The 19,127-nt window shown below is 42.5% G+C and overlaps 1 protein-coding gene across 4 annotated transcripts in view; it reads right to left on the reverse strand.

The window, feature by feature from the left end:
* NTRK2 (neurotrophic receptor tyrosine kinase 2) overlaps positions 1 to 19,127 on the reverse strand; it is a 320,394-nt gene that overhangs the window by 288,636 nt on the left and 12,631 nt on the right. For all 4 annotated transcript variants that reach the window (XM_074995165.1, XM_074995167.1, XM_074995168.1 and 1 more), the window contains exons 3-4: positions 1,678 to 1,752; positions 1,343 to 1,414 (exon numbers count right to left, since the gene is read on the reverse strand). In XM_074995165.1, the coding sequence (XP_074851266.1) occupies positions 1,343 to 1,414; positions 1,678 to 1,752 (147 nt within the window). The remainder of the gene's footprint in view (positions 1 to 1,342; positions 1,415 to 1,677; positions 1,753 to 19,127) is intronic.

The following is a 19,127-nucleotide window of genomic DNA, read 5'->3' on the forward strand; positions in this document are numbered from 1 at the left end:
TCCTGCGGATCCCCCTCCCCTAAGGATGTAGCTTCAGGGATCTCTGGGGAAACGTGGCACTGTGCAGCAGCACCAACTGGGCCTTCGCAACTCCCTGCAGAGTTCAGAGCCATGGGGAAGCTGTCATACAGCACCAGGCTCCTCTCGTGATCCTCAAAGCTATGTCCCTGGGTGTACCACGGGAGGGCAGTGACAGAAGGGGGCAGGACTTGAAGGATGATAATGGACAACCCTCCCCACTCCTCCAAGCTACCAGGAGTCCCAGCCCAGATTGCATGATTGCTCCAGCCAGAGATGGCCCATGAGCCAGGAGTTTGAGACCCCCTGTTCTAAGCCCTGATGCTCATTTCAGCACATTGCTGAACTGGAACCACATTCCTAAATGTGAGGAGTAGGAGTGAGTTCAGCTCTATGTTTCTCAAAGGGCTTGGCTACACAAACACTGGTCTGCACTAGGGAAGCGTAAATTCTACTCACCAGCATATCACACTCAAACTGGCCCATGTCGTCACTGCTAGAATGTGCTAAAAAGCTCATAGGCCATGGCTACGCTATCCCTCACTTTCAGAAGGGGCATGAAAATGACAGGGATCAGAACTGTTTAATAAGGTGCTGATATGAATATTCAGTGCCTCATTAGCATAATGGTGGCCAGTCGCACTTCCCAATTCATTTGGGAATCAGGGAATTTTGAAGTCTGGGGTTTATTTTGAAGCACCTGTGTCTTCACAGCCAGTTTGCATTTTGAAAGCAGCACTTTTGAAGCACAACTGGCCTCCATTATGCTAATGGTCCAGACCAAACATTTGTTTGTCCTTAATGAATTTAGAAAATCTTCCCAGCAAATCTACTGTTTCAATATCTGGGACCACTGAATTCAGTGACAAGGCTTCTGTTGACATCACTGGGACCTGGATGGACCCTGAGATTTGATTCCTATCCCTGTCATTTATATGCCCCTTCCAAAAGGGAGGGGTAGTGTAGCCATGGCCACTGTGTAGATAAGCCCAAACTGAGGGGCACCTATCTTCTTCAGGGGCATGTAAACAAACCAGTCAAAAATAAAATAAATTAAACTGGTCATGTTTCTAAGTTGTTTTCACAGAGGACTCTGGGCTACTCATCCTTTGCCAGGTCCAAAGGGAAATAATCCAGCACAGCAGAAGTAATAAGTTACACTGTCAGCACAATACAGTTCCACTTTCATGCCAAAGTTATTAACAAACGACCCTTATGCACCTCACTTTAAAACCCTTCATATCAGGAGAATGAAAAGAAATGGCAGGGAAGTAACCTGGTCTGGGAAATTCTGACCTACAAGACAGGAGCTGTTCTGACTCACATGTACTGCAGGTTGGTATTTTTCAGAAAAGCCTGACGAGACACAAACTTTAAACCTGAATCCACCACGGTTCTGTGAAAACATATAAAGTAAAATCATTAGTGTTGGTCAATAATAATAACAATAATAATAATAACAATAATAATAATTTTGATTGCAATTAACCTAGATCATTGTAATTAATCAATAAAATTGTAACCTATTTGGGCAACAACTGTCACTTTTGTAATTAATATTTGAACTAAACCCAGCACATTTACGCCTTGCTCACTGATGAGGGTCTGTAAATCCTACTGCACTTATGTTAAACAAAGATAGTAAGGTCAGATACTCACAGATTTTTCAGTCCAACATAAAGGCCAACTTCATTGTTATTGATACTTTCTAATTTCCGCTGGTTTGCAATGTAACTATAATAAAAACAAGATAGAGACAGCAAATGAAGAAAGTGGCTCCAGTACTCATCCCTGCTATTTAGATTGCCTCAGGTTCTTTTCATAGGTGAAATTATAAAAGGTGATGAAGATTTCTGACTAGCTTCAGCCAAAACAAACTTGTGGCTCTTGTGTCTGCAAAGCTAAATACTTCTTCCCACCTTCCCAAATATTTAATTAGCTGCCTTGTTGCAGAACATTTAACTTTTACTCAAGGAAAACAATCGTGCATTGAATGGGGGATCACTACCACCACCACCACTACTGAACAGGTGACATATAAAATTTCTTCATAAAGCCACTTTCTCTGAAACCTGATTTTTCCTGGTTCATTATTTTTGCACAACAAGGAGGCCAGATCCCGCACCCCCACCCCTGACCTGCCATAAATTGTGCACAAGTACAGTCTGGCTCTAGTTTGTTAATACTGGTTACATTTAACGTAATCACTCATTAAGCTGTTTTCTCCCAGCCCCTTAGCTGAAGATTTATTTATGGTATACTACAATTGGAAAGCAAAACAAATTACTCATTTGTGGTTGTATTATGCATACAATGAACCCCTGCTGAATACAGCACCACAGAAGGAGAAAGCATCATGATAGATCAAAAACATCAACCAACCCCACTATACTCCAGGAATCTCTTTATGTGTCACCAGTGTAGCAGATCTGAGCATCAAATGACAGTGATGGCTCCACAGGGTTTCCTGGGATAAAAGTAGTACGGTGAAGCCATTGTAAAATAATTGGAAAAAAAAATAGAGTTCCTTACATAATGTTGTTATTCCGTGGATTTTATAAGCCAATCTGATTCACATTCTCAGAACTCATTAAGGGACAATCCCAAAACAACGAAATGAAATATTAAAGCTGATGGATAATGAAATCCTCCTATGTGAGAATATTTTCCTTTGTCTGTGAAACTGTACTCAGGCAGGACACGGAATGTCATTTAGAATCTTCCTCTACTTGTGTGAGTGTGCAAGCCCCTCCCCCCACCACAACTGGAAGAGGGGACACTAAACCTCATATCAGGTTTGACACACACATCGCCTGAACACTCCGACATATAAAGAATAACAGACATGTGTTGGAAAATATGTTCTTAAAATATAGGTGACAAACAGTCTTAGATACAGGAGAGGCCACAAAACAATGAGAGTACATTTATACATAAAATAAACAAAGACCTCAAACTAGCAAAGGTGGGAGGATGGGGAATGACCACTTAATGACCACAGTGGGTGATGAACACTGTATCCCCTCCTGTTTCTTGAAACAGAGACACTAAACAGGTAGAAACAGAAAGATATTTTGGCATCCATCGCCTCAGGGACCAAGGAGGCCTTGAAAACTGAGAAGAGTGTCTCAATCCATTTTGAAATCTCTGAGAACTGACTGAAGATGGGACAAAAACTGTAACTTGCTGAAGTTAATTTTTTGTCACTAAAATGTTTTCTTTGTAACCTTTCATGTCTCTTTCCCCTTATTTGTAATCATTTACACCTCTGTTAATAAAAGGTATTCTTGCTTTATAAAAGAACATCTGTAAGTGTTGTTACATTGAAGAGAAGTACAAGGCTTCATTTAACCTCACAGATTATCATGTACTCTGTCTCTTTGGAGTCAGAGGGAACTCGGAGAATTGGAGTTTACTGATTGTTACATGCAAAGATTAGAGCTGGAGAAGCCTGAAGAGTTTGCTGGCAATGTAGACAAACTGATGTGCCAGACAGCTGACACAGCTTAGCTGCAGTGAAGATGAAGCAGTAACACAGTGTCTCAAAATATCACAATCTGCTGCTCAGCTCTAGGTGTTAGGAATATGGCTGTGAGGTTTCACAGGCACTTCCCCCATTATGTGGTCAGTGTTCAGTCAACAGTTAGCACCACAGTTAGACTGGGAGAAGACTGGAGAAAAATGTAGAGTCTCAAGTCCAGGAAGATGTATGAGGGAGCATGGAAGGGGGAACCTGAAAGGACATAGAATCAGGTTAAGAGAAATGCAGCAACCAACATTAGCTGATGATCAAGCCTGCAACAAAGCTGAAGTCACTATATACATGTACGTGATTCCACAGTACCAGGTAGCACACCACAAAGAGAAGTCGTTCCAATTCCAACCATAAAAGCATTCTCCTGTTCCATTGGTAACCCCTACATGTGTGCACGCACACACAAACACACACACGCACACACACACACACTATCTGTAGAATATAACTGGAACTTTATGAGTATGTGTAAATCAAGCTTTGTCCACTGAAGTGAGTGCAGCAAGTCCTTCACATCAGCAAAAGGTCTGGCCTTAAATGCAAAATACAGCAGTACAATCTAATAGCATATTTCCATTACAGAACAAAAGGAGGCTTAGCTGCTAGACGTACAAGTGCTAGGGGGGCTACTGCACCCACTGACTTGAAGTGGTTTTCATCATATACTGGATGTACAGTTTGGTTCAATGGCACTCAGCACCACACTATACAAAATGTTCCAGCTTCCTTAAAATGAGGGGACAAATTTCAAGTTCAGTGAGTAGTATGAGGTCAAAAGGAGATCTCTCTCACCCCATCATAGACTGGAAGTTCTGGGGCAGGAATAGTCTTTTTGTTCTGTGTTTGTACAGCATCTAGCACAATGGGTCCTGGTCTGTGACAAGGGCTCCTAGGTGCTATCATAGTAATCACAATTGTGCCCTGGAGAAAGTCAAGCCACTGCACCATCCCATTGCTGGTACTAGGTTTTCTAAGAAGGCTGGTCTGTGGCCCTACCCTTCTGCAGTAGCCGTCCGATCTGAAAGGAGTCAGGGGATCTACCACAACCACAGGCTCAGGACAAATTCATGCTGTGTTAACTAGAATTCCTCTCAAAATGCAGCCTCTTTTTACACAAGACCCTTAGCACAGGACATACAGAAAGGCAATCAGAAGCATTAAGAAGCCCTAAGTGGGATGGGAGGTGGGGGAAAGAATGGGCAGTTGTAACTAACCACAAACATGTGGGGTCCCCTTACTACCCTTTTTATCTTTTGCTTAACAATTTATTTAATTAAATCTTCAAAGCTATTTCATAGCTGAGAGAAAATTATATGTTTACAGTAGTATGTATACTAGGAGGTGAAGTAAAAAAATAATCCTTTGTTTAAGCCACAGAGAGGTTTGCAATAAAAGCTTTTATCTGACTGGAAACTATTTTTACTGTAACAACAAGAAGTCCTGTGGCACCTTATAGACTAACACATATTTTGGAGCGTAAGCTTTCATGGGCAAAAACCCACTTTATCAGAAGCATGTCTTTGCCCACGAAAGTTTATGCTCCAAAATATCTGTTAGTCTATAAGATGCCACAGGACTTCTTTTTGGTTTTGAAGATACAGACTAACTCGGCTACCTCTCTGATATTTTTACTGTCTTCACAACTGCTCTACCTGGATGCTACTTGTCATCATACATTAATCCTCCTAAAAGCTCTGACTTTCAGTGGGTGATCTTGAGAAATGCAAAGTGCTTGCCAGCCCTTAAGAACACTCATCCTTCCTCTTCATTGAACATTTTTCAGTGCAGGATACAAGAAAAATACCCATACTGCATGACTGGCTGAAGCCATGTGATAAGTCAGAAGCTCCCACAGCACAGTACAATATTGAGGTTTAGAAAAATATTAACCAATCAGAACACATATACGAATTACAGCTGAATCCTGAAACTGAATCCTCAGCAGTCAGCAACACAGTTCCTTGGATCACACAACAACCAGATTTCTCTCCTAGTGGAATGATTCATCAGTTAACAAGAGTTGCTTCCAGATCTCTAATTTCATCTCCCCTTGGCCATTATGAGGCCTATTAATTCTGATAAAGACTTTCAGAATTGCATTTCATACTGATTTCATAATTCAACCCACATCAAGTTGTTGACCTCAACACAATTCAACTTGCATAACATCACATACTTATATCTCAGTATTGTAAGCCCATTTTAAATCCTATGTTCAAAGACTCGTAACATTTTCAGAGATTTTGCTTTTGAACCAGAACATAACAAACTTCTGCTCAGCACAAATGTGAAACATTTGGGAAAAAATGCAGAAATCAGCAGAACCATGTGTACATGTGTAAATTCATTCTTTAATGAAAAATGTACTGATTTCTTGCTCACATAATTTAAAACCATTTGGATTCTTTCGCATTTGACTAGGTCAGGAAAAAAAGGATTCATTCTTAATTTTCTAATATGATATTTTCATATTCCTCTCCTAGCTCTGAAAGCATTTTGTTAGCTGAAATATGTCACCTTAATTTATTTGATTTACTCCATTTTCTCTGGACAAATGTAATTTAAGTTACACTCTCTGTCTAGAGTTGCAAGAATATTGTTAAAAATCAGCAGTCCACTAATATTAACTACTTAGATTCAAGGGAGTAATACTGTAATTCAGCTCCAATAGTATTTCTGCTGCCAGAAAATTCATTTTATGGGCAACATATTCTCTAACAAGAAAGAAAGAAAGAAGCCAACAACCTTTGATTCATACTGCCAGGGGAAAGTTTTGAAAACACAATGAGTAAACACTCCCTGGTGAACAGTCACTGACAAGATTCTGGATTCAGAAGGACTTTCATCAAGGGTTAATTTTTTTCCAGCCCTTTTGGGAGAACAGCAGAGCACTCCAAGCCTTGAGTTTGAGGAACATTTTCATAGACTGGCAGGTCAAATATGTTCCTAGTCTGTGCTAGAAGAATGATTTTGCCGTAGCTATTTATGAAATGTTAAACCATGCAAAGCTCACCAGTGTTGTATTTTATTACAAGCTGAAATATCAAGCAAGGTTCATCAGACTGGCTGATATTTATGAACACATACGGCAAACCTGGGCTGATGTAGGGGTATACATGAAAATCATGTGAACTGTGTAGATGTGAAACACCAGATGAAACTAGCAAGTTTCAAATGAGTTGCATTTTGAGTTTCTTTGAAGCCAGGACTCAAGAGCAAGACTTTTGGGGTGGGAACTTACATGGATTGAATATGAAGAAAATATTCGTATGAACCTTTTCTATCAAAACAGTAATAAAATATATGGAGATATACATCTCATAGGCCGTGTCTACACTAGCCCCAAACTTTGAAATGGCCAGGCAAATGGCCATTTCGAAGTTTACTAATGAAGCGCTGAAATGCATATTCAGCGCTTCATTAGTATGTGGGCAGCTGCAGCACTTTGAAATTGACGCGCCTCGCCGCCGCGTGGCTCATCCCAACAGGGCTTCTTTTCAAAGGGACCCCACCTACTTCAAAGTCCCCTCCTGGGAATAAGGGGACTTCGAAGTAGGCGGGGTCCTTTCAAAAAGGAGCCCCGTTGGGACGAGTCGTGCGGCGGCGAGGCGCATCAATTTCGAAGTGCTGTGGCCACCTGCATGCTAATGAAGCGCTGAATATGCATTTCAGCGCTTCATTAGTAAACTTCGAAATGGCCATTTCGAAGTTTGGGGCTAGTGTAGACGTAGCCATAGAGCTGGAAGGAACCTTGGGAGGCCATCAAGTCCAGTCCCCTGCCCTTTTGGCAGGACCAAGCACCATCCCTGACAGATTTTTTTAAAAATCTATTTGCCCTGTACCCCTGAATGGCTTTCTCAAAAATTGCACTTTCAACCCTGGGTTTATGAGGCCAATGTTCCAACCACTGAGCTATCCCTCTCCCTTGAGTTGCAAGTCAAGTTGCAAACACACATAGGGCTCAATAATGCACCCTTTACTCAAACAGGGATCAGATTCCTTATGAGATATAATCCCTAGAAAATGCTCCAATATCATGACATTTCTCACAGTCTAAATACTGAGCAGATTGAAAGACAGATAAGAGGTCCTCTACAAATAGGCAGGGTTGATCCTGCTCTAATGCATTTCTTTGAGTGTCCGGATTGACCACAATGTTACCAGCAGAACTAGAATTCACCCTACCATCAACCTTACTTCTCAGGAAACAACCCTCAACAGAATATTTGATAATCTCCAAAGAGAGAAGAGTAAGAGGTTCTAAGAGGTCCACTGGATTTTGCTATGGCCAGCCTAATTTACTTACAGCACTGGTGTAGTAGGCACTGGTACATAACTCTAAAGCAAGGGCTGACAACCTTTGGCTCTTGGCCTGTCAGAGTAATTCAATGGCAGCTGCAAAACATTTTGCTGATGTTGACTGTCCACAACCATAGTCCCCTATAGCTCCCACCGGCCATAGATTGTTGTTTCCAGCCAATGGGGGCTGCAGAAGCAGTGGCCAGCAAGTCTCTGCAGCCCATGCACCTTACTGCCCCAGTGCACAACACACTAAAATGCTTTAGAATTTACATCCCCACTGGGACACAATGGCCGCGTCTACATGTGCACGCTACTTCGAAGTAGCGGCACCAACTTCGAAATAGCGCCCGTCACAGCTACACATGTTGGGCGCTATTTTGAAGTTGAAATCGACGTTAGGCGGCGAGACGTCAAAGTCGCTAACCCCATGAGGGGATGGGAATAGCACCCTACTTCGAAGTTGAATGTCGAAGTAGGGCACGTGTAGACGATCCGCGTCCCGCAACATCGAAATAGCGGGGTCCACCATGGCGGCCATCAGCTGAGGGGTTGAGAGACGCTCTCTCTCCAGCCCCGGCGGGGCTCTATGGTCACCGTGTGCAGCAGCCCTTAGCCCAGGGCTTCTGGCTGCTGCTGCGGCAGCTGAGGATCCATGCTGCATGCACAGGGTCTGCAATAAGTTGTCGGCTCTGTGGATCTTGTGTTGTTTAGTGCAACTGTGTCTGGGAGGGGCCCTTTAAGGGAGCGGCTTGCTGCTGAGTCCGCCCTGTGACCCTGTCCGCAGCTGTTCCTGGCACCCTTATTTCGATGTGTGCTACTTTGGCGTGTAGACGTTCCCTCGCAGCGCCTATTTCGATGTGGTGCTGCCCAACGTCGAAGTTGAACGTCGACGTTGCCAGCCCTGTAGGACGTGTAGACGGTATTCATCGAAATAGACTATTTCGATGTCGCTACATCGCTACGAAATAAGCTATTTCGATATAGCATTCACGTGTAGACGTAGCTAATAAGGGGAAATGCAGACAAAGCCTTAGACAGATGGGACTGTTCTCTAACTACTCTTTCCACGATGCCTGTCTATTGCCAGATTGCTGTTTTTGTACAAAGTACATAATGAAATTCTGAAAATTAAAGATATTTTAAAAAACTAAGGCTGCAATCAGTGAAATATGATATTAGGAGTCAACAAATTTTTGCCACTAAATACTGTACTACATTATGGACAACATATTCAAACATAGTAACAGAGAGGTAGCCATGTTAGTCTGTACTCCAACAAAACACCAGAAATGTAGCACTTTAAAAACTAACAAAATGATTTATTCAGTGATGAGCTTTCATGGGTCAGGATCTCAGGTTCTTAGGACCTGAGCATTTGTGTCTTAGAACAAAGAGACTTTAAAAACAGATTACATACAGAAAGTTGTCCATTGGAATTCATATTCAAATTCAACACATTAACACTTGGTATGAACAGAGACACCAATTATCTCACACATTACAAGGACTGCTTCCCTTCCTTTGATGCTTGTAATTATCTCAGGCAGGGCACAACATCCCCCCACCATGAGCCCCCTCCTTCAGTCCTATGTACTTGATTTGTCAGTTTTTATTGCAATTTGTTTTGGACCTCTGTACTTACAAATGTCAGGCTGTATTGGAAATGAGATTAACCTGATGAAGTGGGTCTGTCCCATGAAAGCTCATCACCGAATAAATCATTTTGTTAAAGCACTACATTTCTGCTGTTTTGTTTTATATTCAAACATGCTATTGTTCATTATTTTTTTAAGATTTTTGGTAGATCTTTTATAACAAAGCTTCACATATGGAACTTTCACGCACTATTTGGTGCTGCCACCCGGGAGAGGATAGATTAGGAATATTACAGAACAAATAAGAACTCTGTGTGTTTGTATATTATCATCTAAGGTATCTGAGCTTTGGAACTCGCTCTCCCTACCACATGTTGGGGTCCAACATAGCCCCTGTCTACTAATCATCAGAGTGCGCTACGTATACAATTGCTTTTCTCAGCCTTTTTGAGAGGAAAGGGAGCATTTACAGGCATTTACAGCTGACACCTCTGGCTGGCATGGCAATAACCCCCATGCTTGTTGGTTTGAGGAAGAGGCTCTAATTTTTATTTTCATTATTTGGCTTGTACCATTAATATGGGGCAAAGGTGCCCTAGACCCTGGACTGTCATGATTCAAGTTCTGTATTAATCTAAATAAATAAAAATACCCTAAGAAAAACAAAAGGATTTTATTGTGCATACACAGTACTGCCAACCCCAGAAGTTAAACATTCATGAGCCAGAAACACCCAAAATTATGAAACTGATGCAAAAATCATAAAGCTAAAAAACAGATTCAGCCACGTACTTTGGTCTGTCTTCTGATGTTTGAACTCCCTCTGCTCACCCCATGGTGTGTGTGGCAGATTTTATAGCACTGCCAACTTGACAAGTGTTCACTGATTATAGTGAGTTTGGTCCCCATTGCAGGAGCTCTCATTAGAAGACGTAACTGAGATCAGAGCCCTCTTGTGCTCAGCTGTACAAACAGAGAGCAAGAGACTGCCCATGCCTTGAAGAACATATAGGCTAATGCAGGGTTCAGCAACCTGAGGCTCCAGAGCCACATGCAGCTCTTTGAGGAGTTGCTTGCAGCTCTGAGAGCAGCCACTGCTGACTCCAGTGGCAGCTCCAGAGGCTGCCACTGCCGCCACTTCAACAAAAAATTAAATTAAGTTGCACACCATTGAACAAACTGAATTTAGTTTTGTTGTTTAAGCAGTGGCCACCGGAGCCACTAAGCCATCAGCCACGGCAGGGCAGGGAGCTGTCCCACATGGCCTTCATGAAAGCTGCAGGGAGAGGCAGCCAAGCCTGTCCCTGCCAGAGCCACAAAGCCACACTGAGGAGGTGGCAGCAGCAGGCAGCATGGAGAGGCAGAGGCCGTGGTCATGGCAGAACTGTGCGCTGAGGTGAGTTAAGTCCATTGGGGAGTATGGGGCTCAGAGGGGTTAAGTCTGGGGGTGGGGGGAGAGAGGTTGGGACTCAGGAGGGTTAATACTGGGGACAGGCAACGAGGTTGCATCCCAGAGGGGTTCAGCCTGGGGACAGGGGAGAAGAGGTTGCATCCCAGAGGGGTTAAGCCTGGTGATGGGGGGCAGATTTGCAGCATATGGGGGGTAAAGACTGCGCATGGGGGAGGATTTGGGGCTGAGGCAGGTACGGCCTGGAGATGGGGTAACAACTTTCTAACTGGTATAAATCATTGTTTGCACACTGTTCTTAAAACAGGAGTGGTAAAAAGCATGGTTTGACATTATTTATTAAGCACTATCTTGTATTCACATCCATTGCAGCTCTTGAAAGATGGATTTTGTAACTGAATTTGAAAAAATGGATCTTCTCACAATTTTGGTTGCAGACCTCTGGGCTACTGCATCCACTATGCTCACCACACTGAGGAAACACCAAAAATATCATGAGCCTGCTCTACAAAACAAAATGAGGTAGTCATAAGCTCCATGTGTCCACTTAGTTGTGTATTTGTCAACACTTAACTTTGTCTGTCTTCCACGGATGTAAGCTTTCTATTACACAGACACAATAATGCCATCTCCCCAAGCAGCACTGGGTTACATCCAATGTTGATGTAGACCCTAACAATCCCCCAGCTGCTACCATGCAATGCCCAGCACTGACTGGTTAGGTCACAATTGTTAACTCCACTGCTTGGGGTGATGGAGACCAGAATTATGCATCACAGCAAGTACACCTAGCAGCTCTCCACTGTTGTTTGATACCTCCCAGCTGCCCATGCTGGCTACACGCTCCAGATATTATCTGGTGTGGTGCAGACAGGAGATGCTGTTGGGAAACTAATACAGCAGGGCACAGACTATCCAGCAAGTTCTTGGATTGGATTGGAGACAATTTTTTATTCCAAAAGGTTGAAAAAGCTACCCGGTGGGGGGAAGCTGTTTTAGATTTGATTTTAACAAATAGGGAGGAATTGGTAGAGAACTTGAACGTGGAAGGCAGCTTGGGTGAAAGTGATCATGAAATCATAGAGTTCACAATCCCGAGGAAGGGTAGAACAGAAAACAGCAAAATACAGATAATGGATTTCAGGAGGGCAGATTTTGGTAAACGCAGAGAGCTGGTAGGTAAGGTCCCATGGGAAGCAAAACTGAGGGGAAAAACAGCTGAGGAGAGTTGGCAGTTTTTCAAAGGGACATTATTAAGGGCCCAAAAGCAAGCTATCCCGCTGTGTAGGAAAGATAGAAAATATGGAAAAAGACCTGCATGATCTCAAAATAAAAAAGGAATTGTATAAAAAATGGAAACAAGGAAAAATTACAAAGGATGAATATAGGCAAACAACACAAGAATGCAAGAGAAAGATTAGAAAGGCTAAGGCACAAAATGAGCTCAAACTAGCTACAGGCATAAAGGGAAACAAGAAGGCTTTTTATAAATATATTAGAAACAAGAGGAAGGCCATTGCTCAGTGAGGAGGGAGAAACAGTAACAGGGAACTTGGAAACGGTAGAGATGCTTAATGAATTCTTTGTTTCGGTCTTCACTGAGAAGTCTGATGAAGGAATGCCCAGCATAGTGAATGCTAGTGGGAAATGGGTAGGGTTAGAAGTTGAAATAAAAAAAGAACAAGTTAAAAATCACTTAGGAAAATTAGATGTCTGCAAGTCACCAGGGCCTGATGAAATGTACCCTAGAATACGCAAGGAGCTGATAGAGGAGGTATCTGAGCCTTTATCTATCATCTTTGGAAAATCATGGGAGACAGGAGAGATTCCAGAAGACTGGAAAAGGGCAAATATAGTGCCTATCTATAAAAAGGAGAATAAGAATAACCCAGGAAACTACAGGCCAGTCATCTTAACTTCAGTGCCAGGAAAGGTAATGGAGCAGGTAATTAAAGAAATCATCTGCAAGCACTTGGAAGGTGGTAAGGTAATAGGAAACAGCCAGCATGGGTTTGTAAAGAATAAATCTTGTCAAACTAATCTGATAGCTTTCTTTGATAGGATAATGAGCCTTGTGGATAGGGGAGAAGCGGTAGATGTGGTATACCTAAGCTTTAGTAAAGCATTTGATATGGTCTCTCATGATATTCTTATCAAAAAACTAGGCAAATACAATTTAGATGATGCTACTATAAGGTGGGTGCATAACTGGCTGGATAACTGTACCCAGAGACCAGCATCTGATGAAGTGAGTCTGTGCTCACGAAAGCTCATGCTCAAAACTTTTCTGTTAGTCTATAAGGTGCCACAGGACCCTTCATTGCTGTTACAGATCCAGACTAACACGGCTACCACTCTGATACTTCATACCCATAGAGTAGTTCTTAATGGTTCTCAATCCTGCTGGAAAAGTATAAGAAGCGGAGTTCCCCGGGGTCTGTGTTAGGACCGGTTCTGTTCAATGTCTTCATCAATGATTCAGATATTGGCATAGAAAGTACACTTATTAAGTTTGCAGATGATACCAAGTTGGGAGGGGTTGCAACTGCTTGGAGGATAGAGTCATAATTCAAAATGATCTGGATAAATTGGAGAAATGGTCTGAAGTAAACAGGATGAAGTTTAATAAGGACAAATGCAAAGTGCTCCACTTGGGAAGGAACAATCAGTTTCACACATACAGAATGGGGAGAGACTGTCTAGGAACAACTACAGCAGAAAGAGATCTAGGGATTATAGTGGACCACAAGCTAAATATGAGTCAACAGTGTGATGCTGTTGCAAAAAAAGCAAACATGATTCTGGGATGCATTAATAGGTGTGTTGTGAACAAGACACGAGAAGTCATTCTTCCGCTCTACTCTGCACTGGTTAGGCCTCAGCTGGAGTATTGTGTCCAGTTCTGGGCACTGCAGTTCAAAAAAGATGTGGAGAAACTACAGAGGGTCCAGAAAAGAGCGACAAGAAGGATTAAAGGTCTAGAGAATGTGACCTATGAAAAAAGGTTGAAAGAATTGGGCTTGTTTAGTTTGGAAAAGAGAAGATTGAGGGGAGACATGATAGCGGTTTTCAGGTATCTCAAAGGGAGTCATAAGGAGGAAGGAGAAAACTTGTTCTTCTTGGCCTCTGAAGATAGAACAAGAGGCAACGGGCTTAAACTGCAGCAAGGAAGGTTTAGGTTGGACATTCGGAAAAAGTTCCTAACTGTCAGGGTGGTCAAACAGTGGAATAAATTGCCAAGGGAGGTTGTGGAATCTCCATCACTGGAGATATTTAAGAACAGGTTAGATAGATGTCTGTCAGGGATGGTTTAGATAGTACTTGGTCCTGCCATTGGGGTAGGGGGCTGGATTCAATGGCCTCTCGAGGTCCCTTCCAGTCCTAGTGTTCTATGATTCTATGATTCTATGATCCATGGGAAGAAGATGCTGTGTAAGCACAGCTACAGACCAACCAAAGAAACATGGAGCTCCATGAGCAGATTGCACGGAGGATGGAGGAGATGAGATACAAAAGGGAACAGTCACAGTTCTCTGGGAAAGCAAAGGAACTACATCAGGCATATCTAAAGTCCCAGGGAGGTCAAGAGTTGATCTGGGGCCAACGAGTCACAGACATAGCACTTTCCCAACAGCCTGGATGTCATGTGTAGTGCAGACCACACCACACACCAGTCTGGATACCTCTGAGGAGCACAAGCCATAGGTGTCCCTGGTGTAAACAGCAAGGACAAGGAGGAAGCAGAGGAAAAAGAGAAGAAGACTGGGGGACGTGCAATGGCAAGTAGGTGCATGTCCAGCTATGCTGCAAGCCAGGACCTTTTTGAGACTCCTCTGAAGTCCAGGCGGTCTCAGCATACGAGTAGTAGTGCGCACAGTGCTGGAGAGCAAATCCTGAGTAAGTGTAAATGTACTCACATGACACTGATGGCACCCTCAACTAACCAGGACACAGCTACCAATCTTTTCATTAATTGGCTTATACTAGAAGAGATATTAGTACAAGGAAGAGAAGCAGAGCTGATATCTGCTTTTCATTCCCCTGTACAGTTGTGCAGGGCGTGTCACATGAAGCAGTTTATGTATGCGCACAAGGATGTCCCTTGAATCTTCTTAAGAGACCAGCATGCAACCTTCCTGGGAGTACTCTGCAATTCTCCCCTGAAGACTTCTGGGGAAGGCAGCCTTATTTCTTCCTCCACAATTGGACACTTTGCCACATCAATCAGCAGTAATTTCAACAGGCACCATTGCAGTAAACAGCTTAGCAGCACACAAGCCTGGGTGGATTCATACCACCAGCAGTTTTGCTCTGTGTGCCTTTGTTACTCTTATGATTGATGTAACAGTTAAAATCACCAGTGGAAGATGGTGTAAGTGTTCGGTGCTATTGCCCTACACCCATTATTGCATGCAACGAAGCAATTCCCAGCCTCGTGTCACTTGCCTCTGATGGGCCACACTTACCATGGTGGGTTCTGTGCACAAGCACTCTGAAGCAGAAGTGTCAAGTGGCACATCTTGTTTAAAACTTTAGGGGAGCAAGGGAAGGGAGTTCTGAATCTTAACTTTCACTTTCTGTAGTGACGGTATGGACAATGACATCTGTGTGTGTTTTACCTGTAGTTACTGCTGTTGAAGCCTTGAGGGATTCCCCTTCCACACCCCCAGAACAGCTGACACAGATAAGGAGGATAAAAAATAGGACATAGGATGACATGTTCTGAGAAATCCTGAAAGTCTGTGCAGCCTCAAAACGTGTACCTAGAGGATGAATATTGCAGACCGTACAGAGAAGAAAAGAGTGCAAAAGAGTAAGGTCCAGAGGTCCTAGCAGGAAGAAGAGAAGGAGATGCATCAAGACATGATGGGGTTTCTCCAGATGCAAACACGAATATTACCCCAACTCTTGTGGACCCACAGGCTCGATACACAGGCTCAACTACCTGTGCAGTCCATGGAGAACTCAAGTCTAATTCCTCAACATTCCATCCAGCCTCATCCCCAACCCTACTACTCCAGATCAGTAAACATTAAAGAAAGCCACTGCTCTGTGAGACCCGTAGTTGCTGTATGACTAACTGACATGTTCCTTCCCTTTCCAGAAATGCATTAAGGTCTTAAGTTATTTGCTTTTAACTTGCACTGAATTTTTTCAAGTGTTTTCATTACTCAATAAAAATCTATTCTTTGGAAAATAATTCACCTTCAAATTAGCTCCCAATATATGTTTCCAGGTACCTAGCAGTATTGAAATAACCCATTTACTTGTTGCTGAACTCTGTGACAGAACTCAGAGGGCTAGTGACAAACTGAGTGTGATAATCATAAATGTACAGCAAGCTCCACAAAACTAACCTGTAGGTAGTCTGTCATGCGCTGGTCATCTTATCAAACCTGAGTTACAAAGCAATCCCAACAGTTAGTCCTTGTTTCTCAGACCTAAAATCAGAACTCCATCAGCTGCAGCTGCTCTAAGAATACCAACAACTTTGAATTCTTTCCCACTATGTCTCACAGCAGTCGGACCACAAATAAATCATTGTGATCTCTATGGCACTTCTTGCAGCTCTGAAAATACCTTAGGAGTGTATGTTCTGTATTTGCAACATGCATGACAATAGAACAGAGATGTGCAGGTGCCTTACTTTTGTCATACAGCAACAAGTCCCAAGCGTGTTCATGTCATTTTAAAAATAAGCATGAAAATTACAGGCTAGAGATGGTGACATGGGATGGAGAAAGTTGCATGATGGAAACTTGACCCTGCAGTCCCCTGAATTAATCCTTTCTGCCACACCGTTCATTGCCAAATCTTCCCACAGTATGTTGGATAGTGGTGAGTTACACACTCACCTATATATCCCAGGGCACTTCATCATGCACTGAAACAAGGAGTCCTGGTCTGTACACATAGTTCTGATGCCAGAAATCAGGTACGCACGCACAAAAGTGATATGTTAATTGTGGTGCTTATGCTGATGTAACTTGCATTAACAAAAGTCTGTAGTATAGAAGAGCCATTACAAGGGAACAACTTTTAATCTTGGCTGAATGGGGCTGGTTTCAAACTGTTGACCTTCAGATGAAAGGCTCTCTAACTCATTGCCAATGCCCACAGGCATCTTGTCTCCCAAAAAGTGCTAATGTTATATTTTCAGTAATGAGGCTTACTTTTTGGCAAGAGTATTTAATAATGTTCTGATCTTTTTGAGCTTGCACAGACAGGATCTTCCACTCTCTTGGACACATGGGCTAAATCTCCCACTCAGTGCTTTCAGTCTCACACAGACCAAGTCTGTCCAATCTTGTTCCCAAAGGGACCGCTCCCATTAACCCATTACTACTATAACAATGATACAATAACACCCCCCTCAGATATTAACACATGTAAATTCATATTGCATACTAATGTTTTGATATATAAAACCACTCCAAGTAAGACGTCAGGGTCCTTATACTAGCTCTCAGAAGAGGGTGGCAACTTCATATTTGTAAGACAGCACAATGGAGTGGACTACATTATCCCTGGTCCTGGAAGCCAGTTGTGGTCTCTTGTTTACAGACAGCACCACCAAATGTAACACTACCTCTGTTTGGGTTATCTGCAGGGACTGAATCTCTGATGGCAAAAGCTTGAACTAAAGAGCAGGCTCTCTTATCACAGAAGTAGTAGCCGAGTTATTAACTGTGATTTGTTGCTAGAGGTTTACACATGATTGCTCCCTTGTAACAGCTGTTCTACACTACAGACTTGCTGATGCAAGTTATATCAGCACAAAGCCTCCACAATTAGTTACAAGGGATTAGTTGCTAGAGGGTTACACTGGACAACACACAGTTAATTTTGGTCACACAAACACCTAATAGGACACACTCCTTCTGAAAGAATGTGTAACAAACAGGAAGAGACTTGGCTGTATTAGACATTTGGGTGCCAACTCAGCCTACAGGCAGTGTCCTTGCACCTTATTTTACCTTCTATATTGGTGAATGATGACCACCCCTACCCTGTGAAATCTCATTGGACAGCAAGGGACAGGCACAGAGAAATGAAGAGCTGCTGCTTGAACTAATGGCAGATTGTTGTGGCAGGAGCAGCTACCATAGCTTAGGGCTATGGACTCTGTCCCAGTGGCACTATTCTGAGTTTTATCTTTCTTCTAGACTTTACAACAGTCAGCAATGTACAGCGAGTTGTGTCCCGTGCAGAGCCAGGAATGCTGTCATAATTAATACTAAATCAAATAAATAATAACAAATAGATGGAATGCAAAATATCTGACACTCTGTCTTTAGATATGGTAATAAATAACACATTGGAAAATATATAATTACACCCTGGGATTACCAAGCTTCTGTTCAAAGACTTGGTCACTTGACCTAAAAAATTTTGGACTATTGCCTTTCTACCTGCTAACTAGCATATGGAATAGGTTAAGCCAAGGTTCTCTGACCTTGTGAGGCAATGTGTATTTCATCTTTCTGAGTTTGGTTGACAAGGCCAAAGTCAAAACAAGAATGAAGTTGCAGACTTTTTTTTCCTTTCTCCTTCAGATAAGTGTGGTTTAGCGAAAGAGTTAAAGGCTTAGTGTAAGAGGTCCATAATAAAGAGTGCCTTAACAAGCAAGAGTAACAGTAATACATTTCTGATTCTAGAAGCTGAGATGGGATTGTACGTCACCACTTCTCCTGAAAATCAATCTCTCTTTCACACTCTGTTCTCCATTTCCCCTCCAGTTTGCCATATAACTGACCAAAATTAATGTTTCACTTCAGTTCTTCATCGCATGCTAAATAATAATACAGCACATCAGCTATGATCTACCTGTACAATACCAGTTACATCCCATTAAAACTGGCCTTTAATTCTATCTACTTATAAACAATCAGTCTAGAACCTGAGGCACTCCCAATTATTTTCATTTCATACCACAACTGTGATGTCAAAAGGTTATTTCTCACTCATTCTACAAATGGGCAACTTTTGTACAGAGAAATGAAATCATTTGCCCAGGGTCACTCCAGCAGTGTGCTGAAGAACCAAGACCTGAACCCAAAATTCCTGCCTCAGAACTGATACCTTAAAACCAACTGGTCATCCTTGCCCCAGCAATTACAGTAGAAAAGCATTGGCAATTATCATGATATAGCACGCTTCTGGCAGCCAGAACCATGTATCTGAGGCAGTTAAATATGCAGCACATTTGGCGCAGGATTTCTGTCACATTTTCTTTCTCTTCTGAAGCTTTTCTGCTTTTCAAGCAGGG

The sequence above is a fragment of the Carettochelys insculpta genome, chromosome 5 (assembly GCF_033958435.1).
Source record: "Carettochelys insculpta isolate YL-2023 chromosome 5, ASM3395843v1, whole genome shotgun sequence".
Classification (NCBI taxonomy): Eukaryota; Metazoa; Chordata; order Testudines; family Carettochelyidae; genus Carettochelys; species Carettochelys insculpta.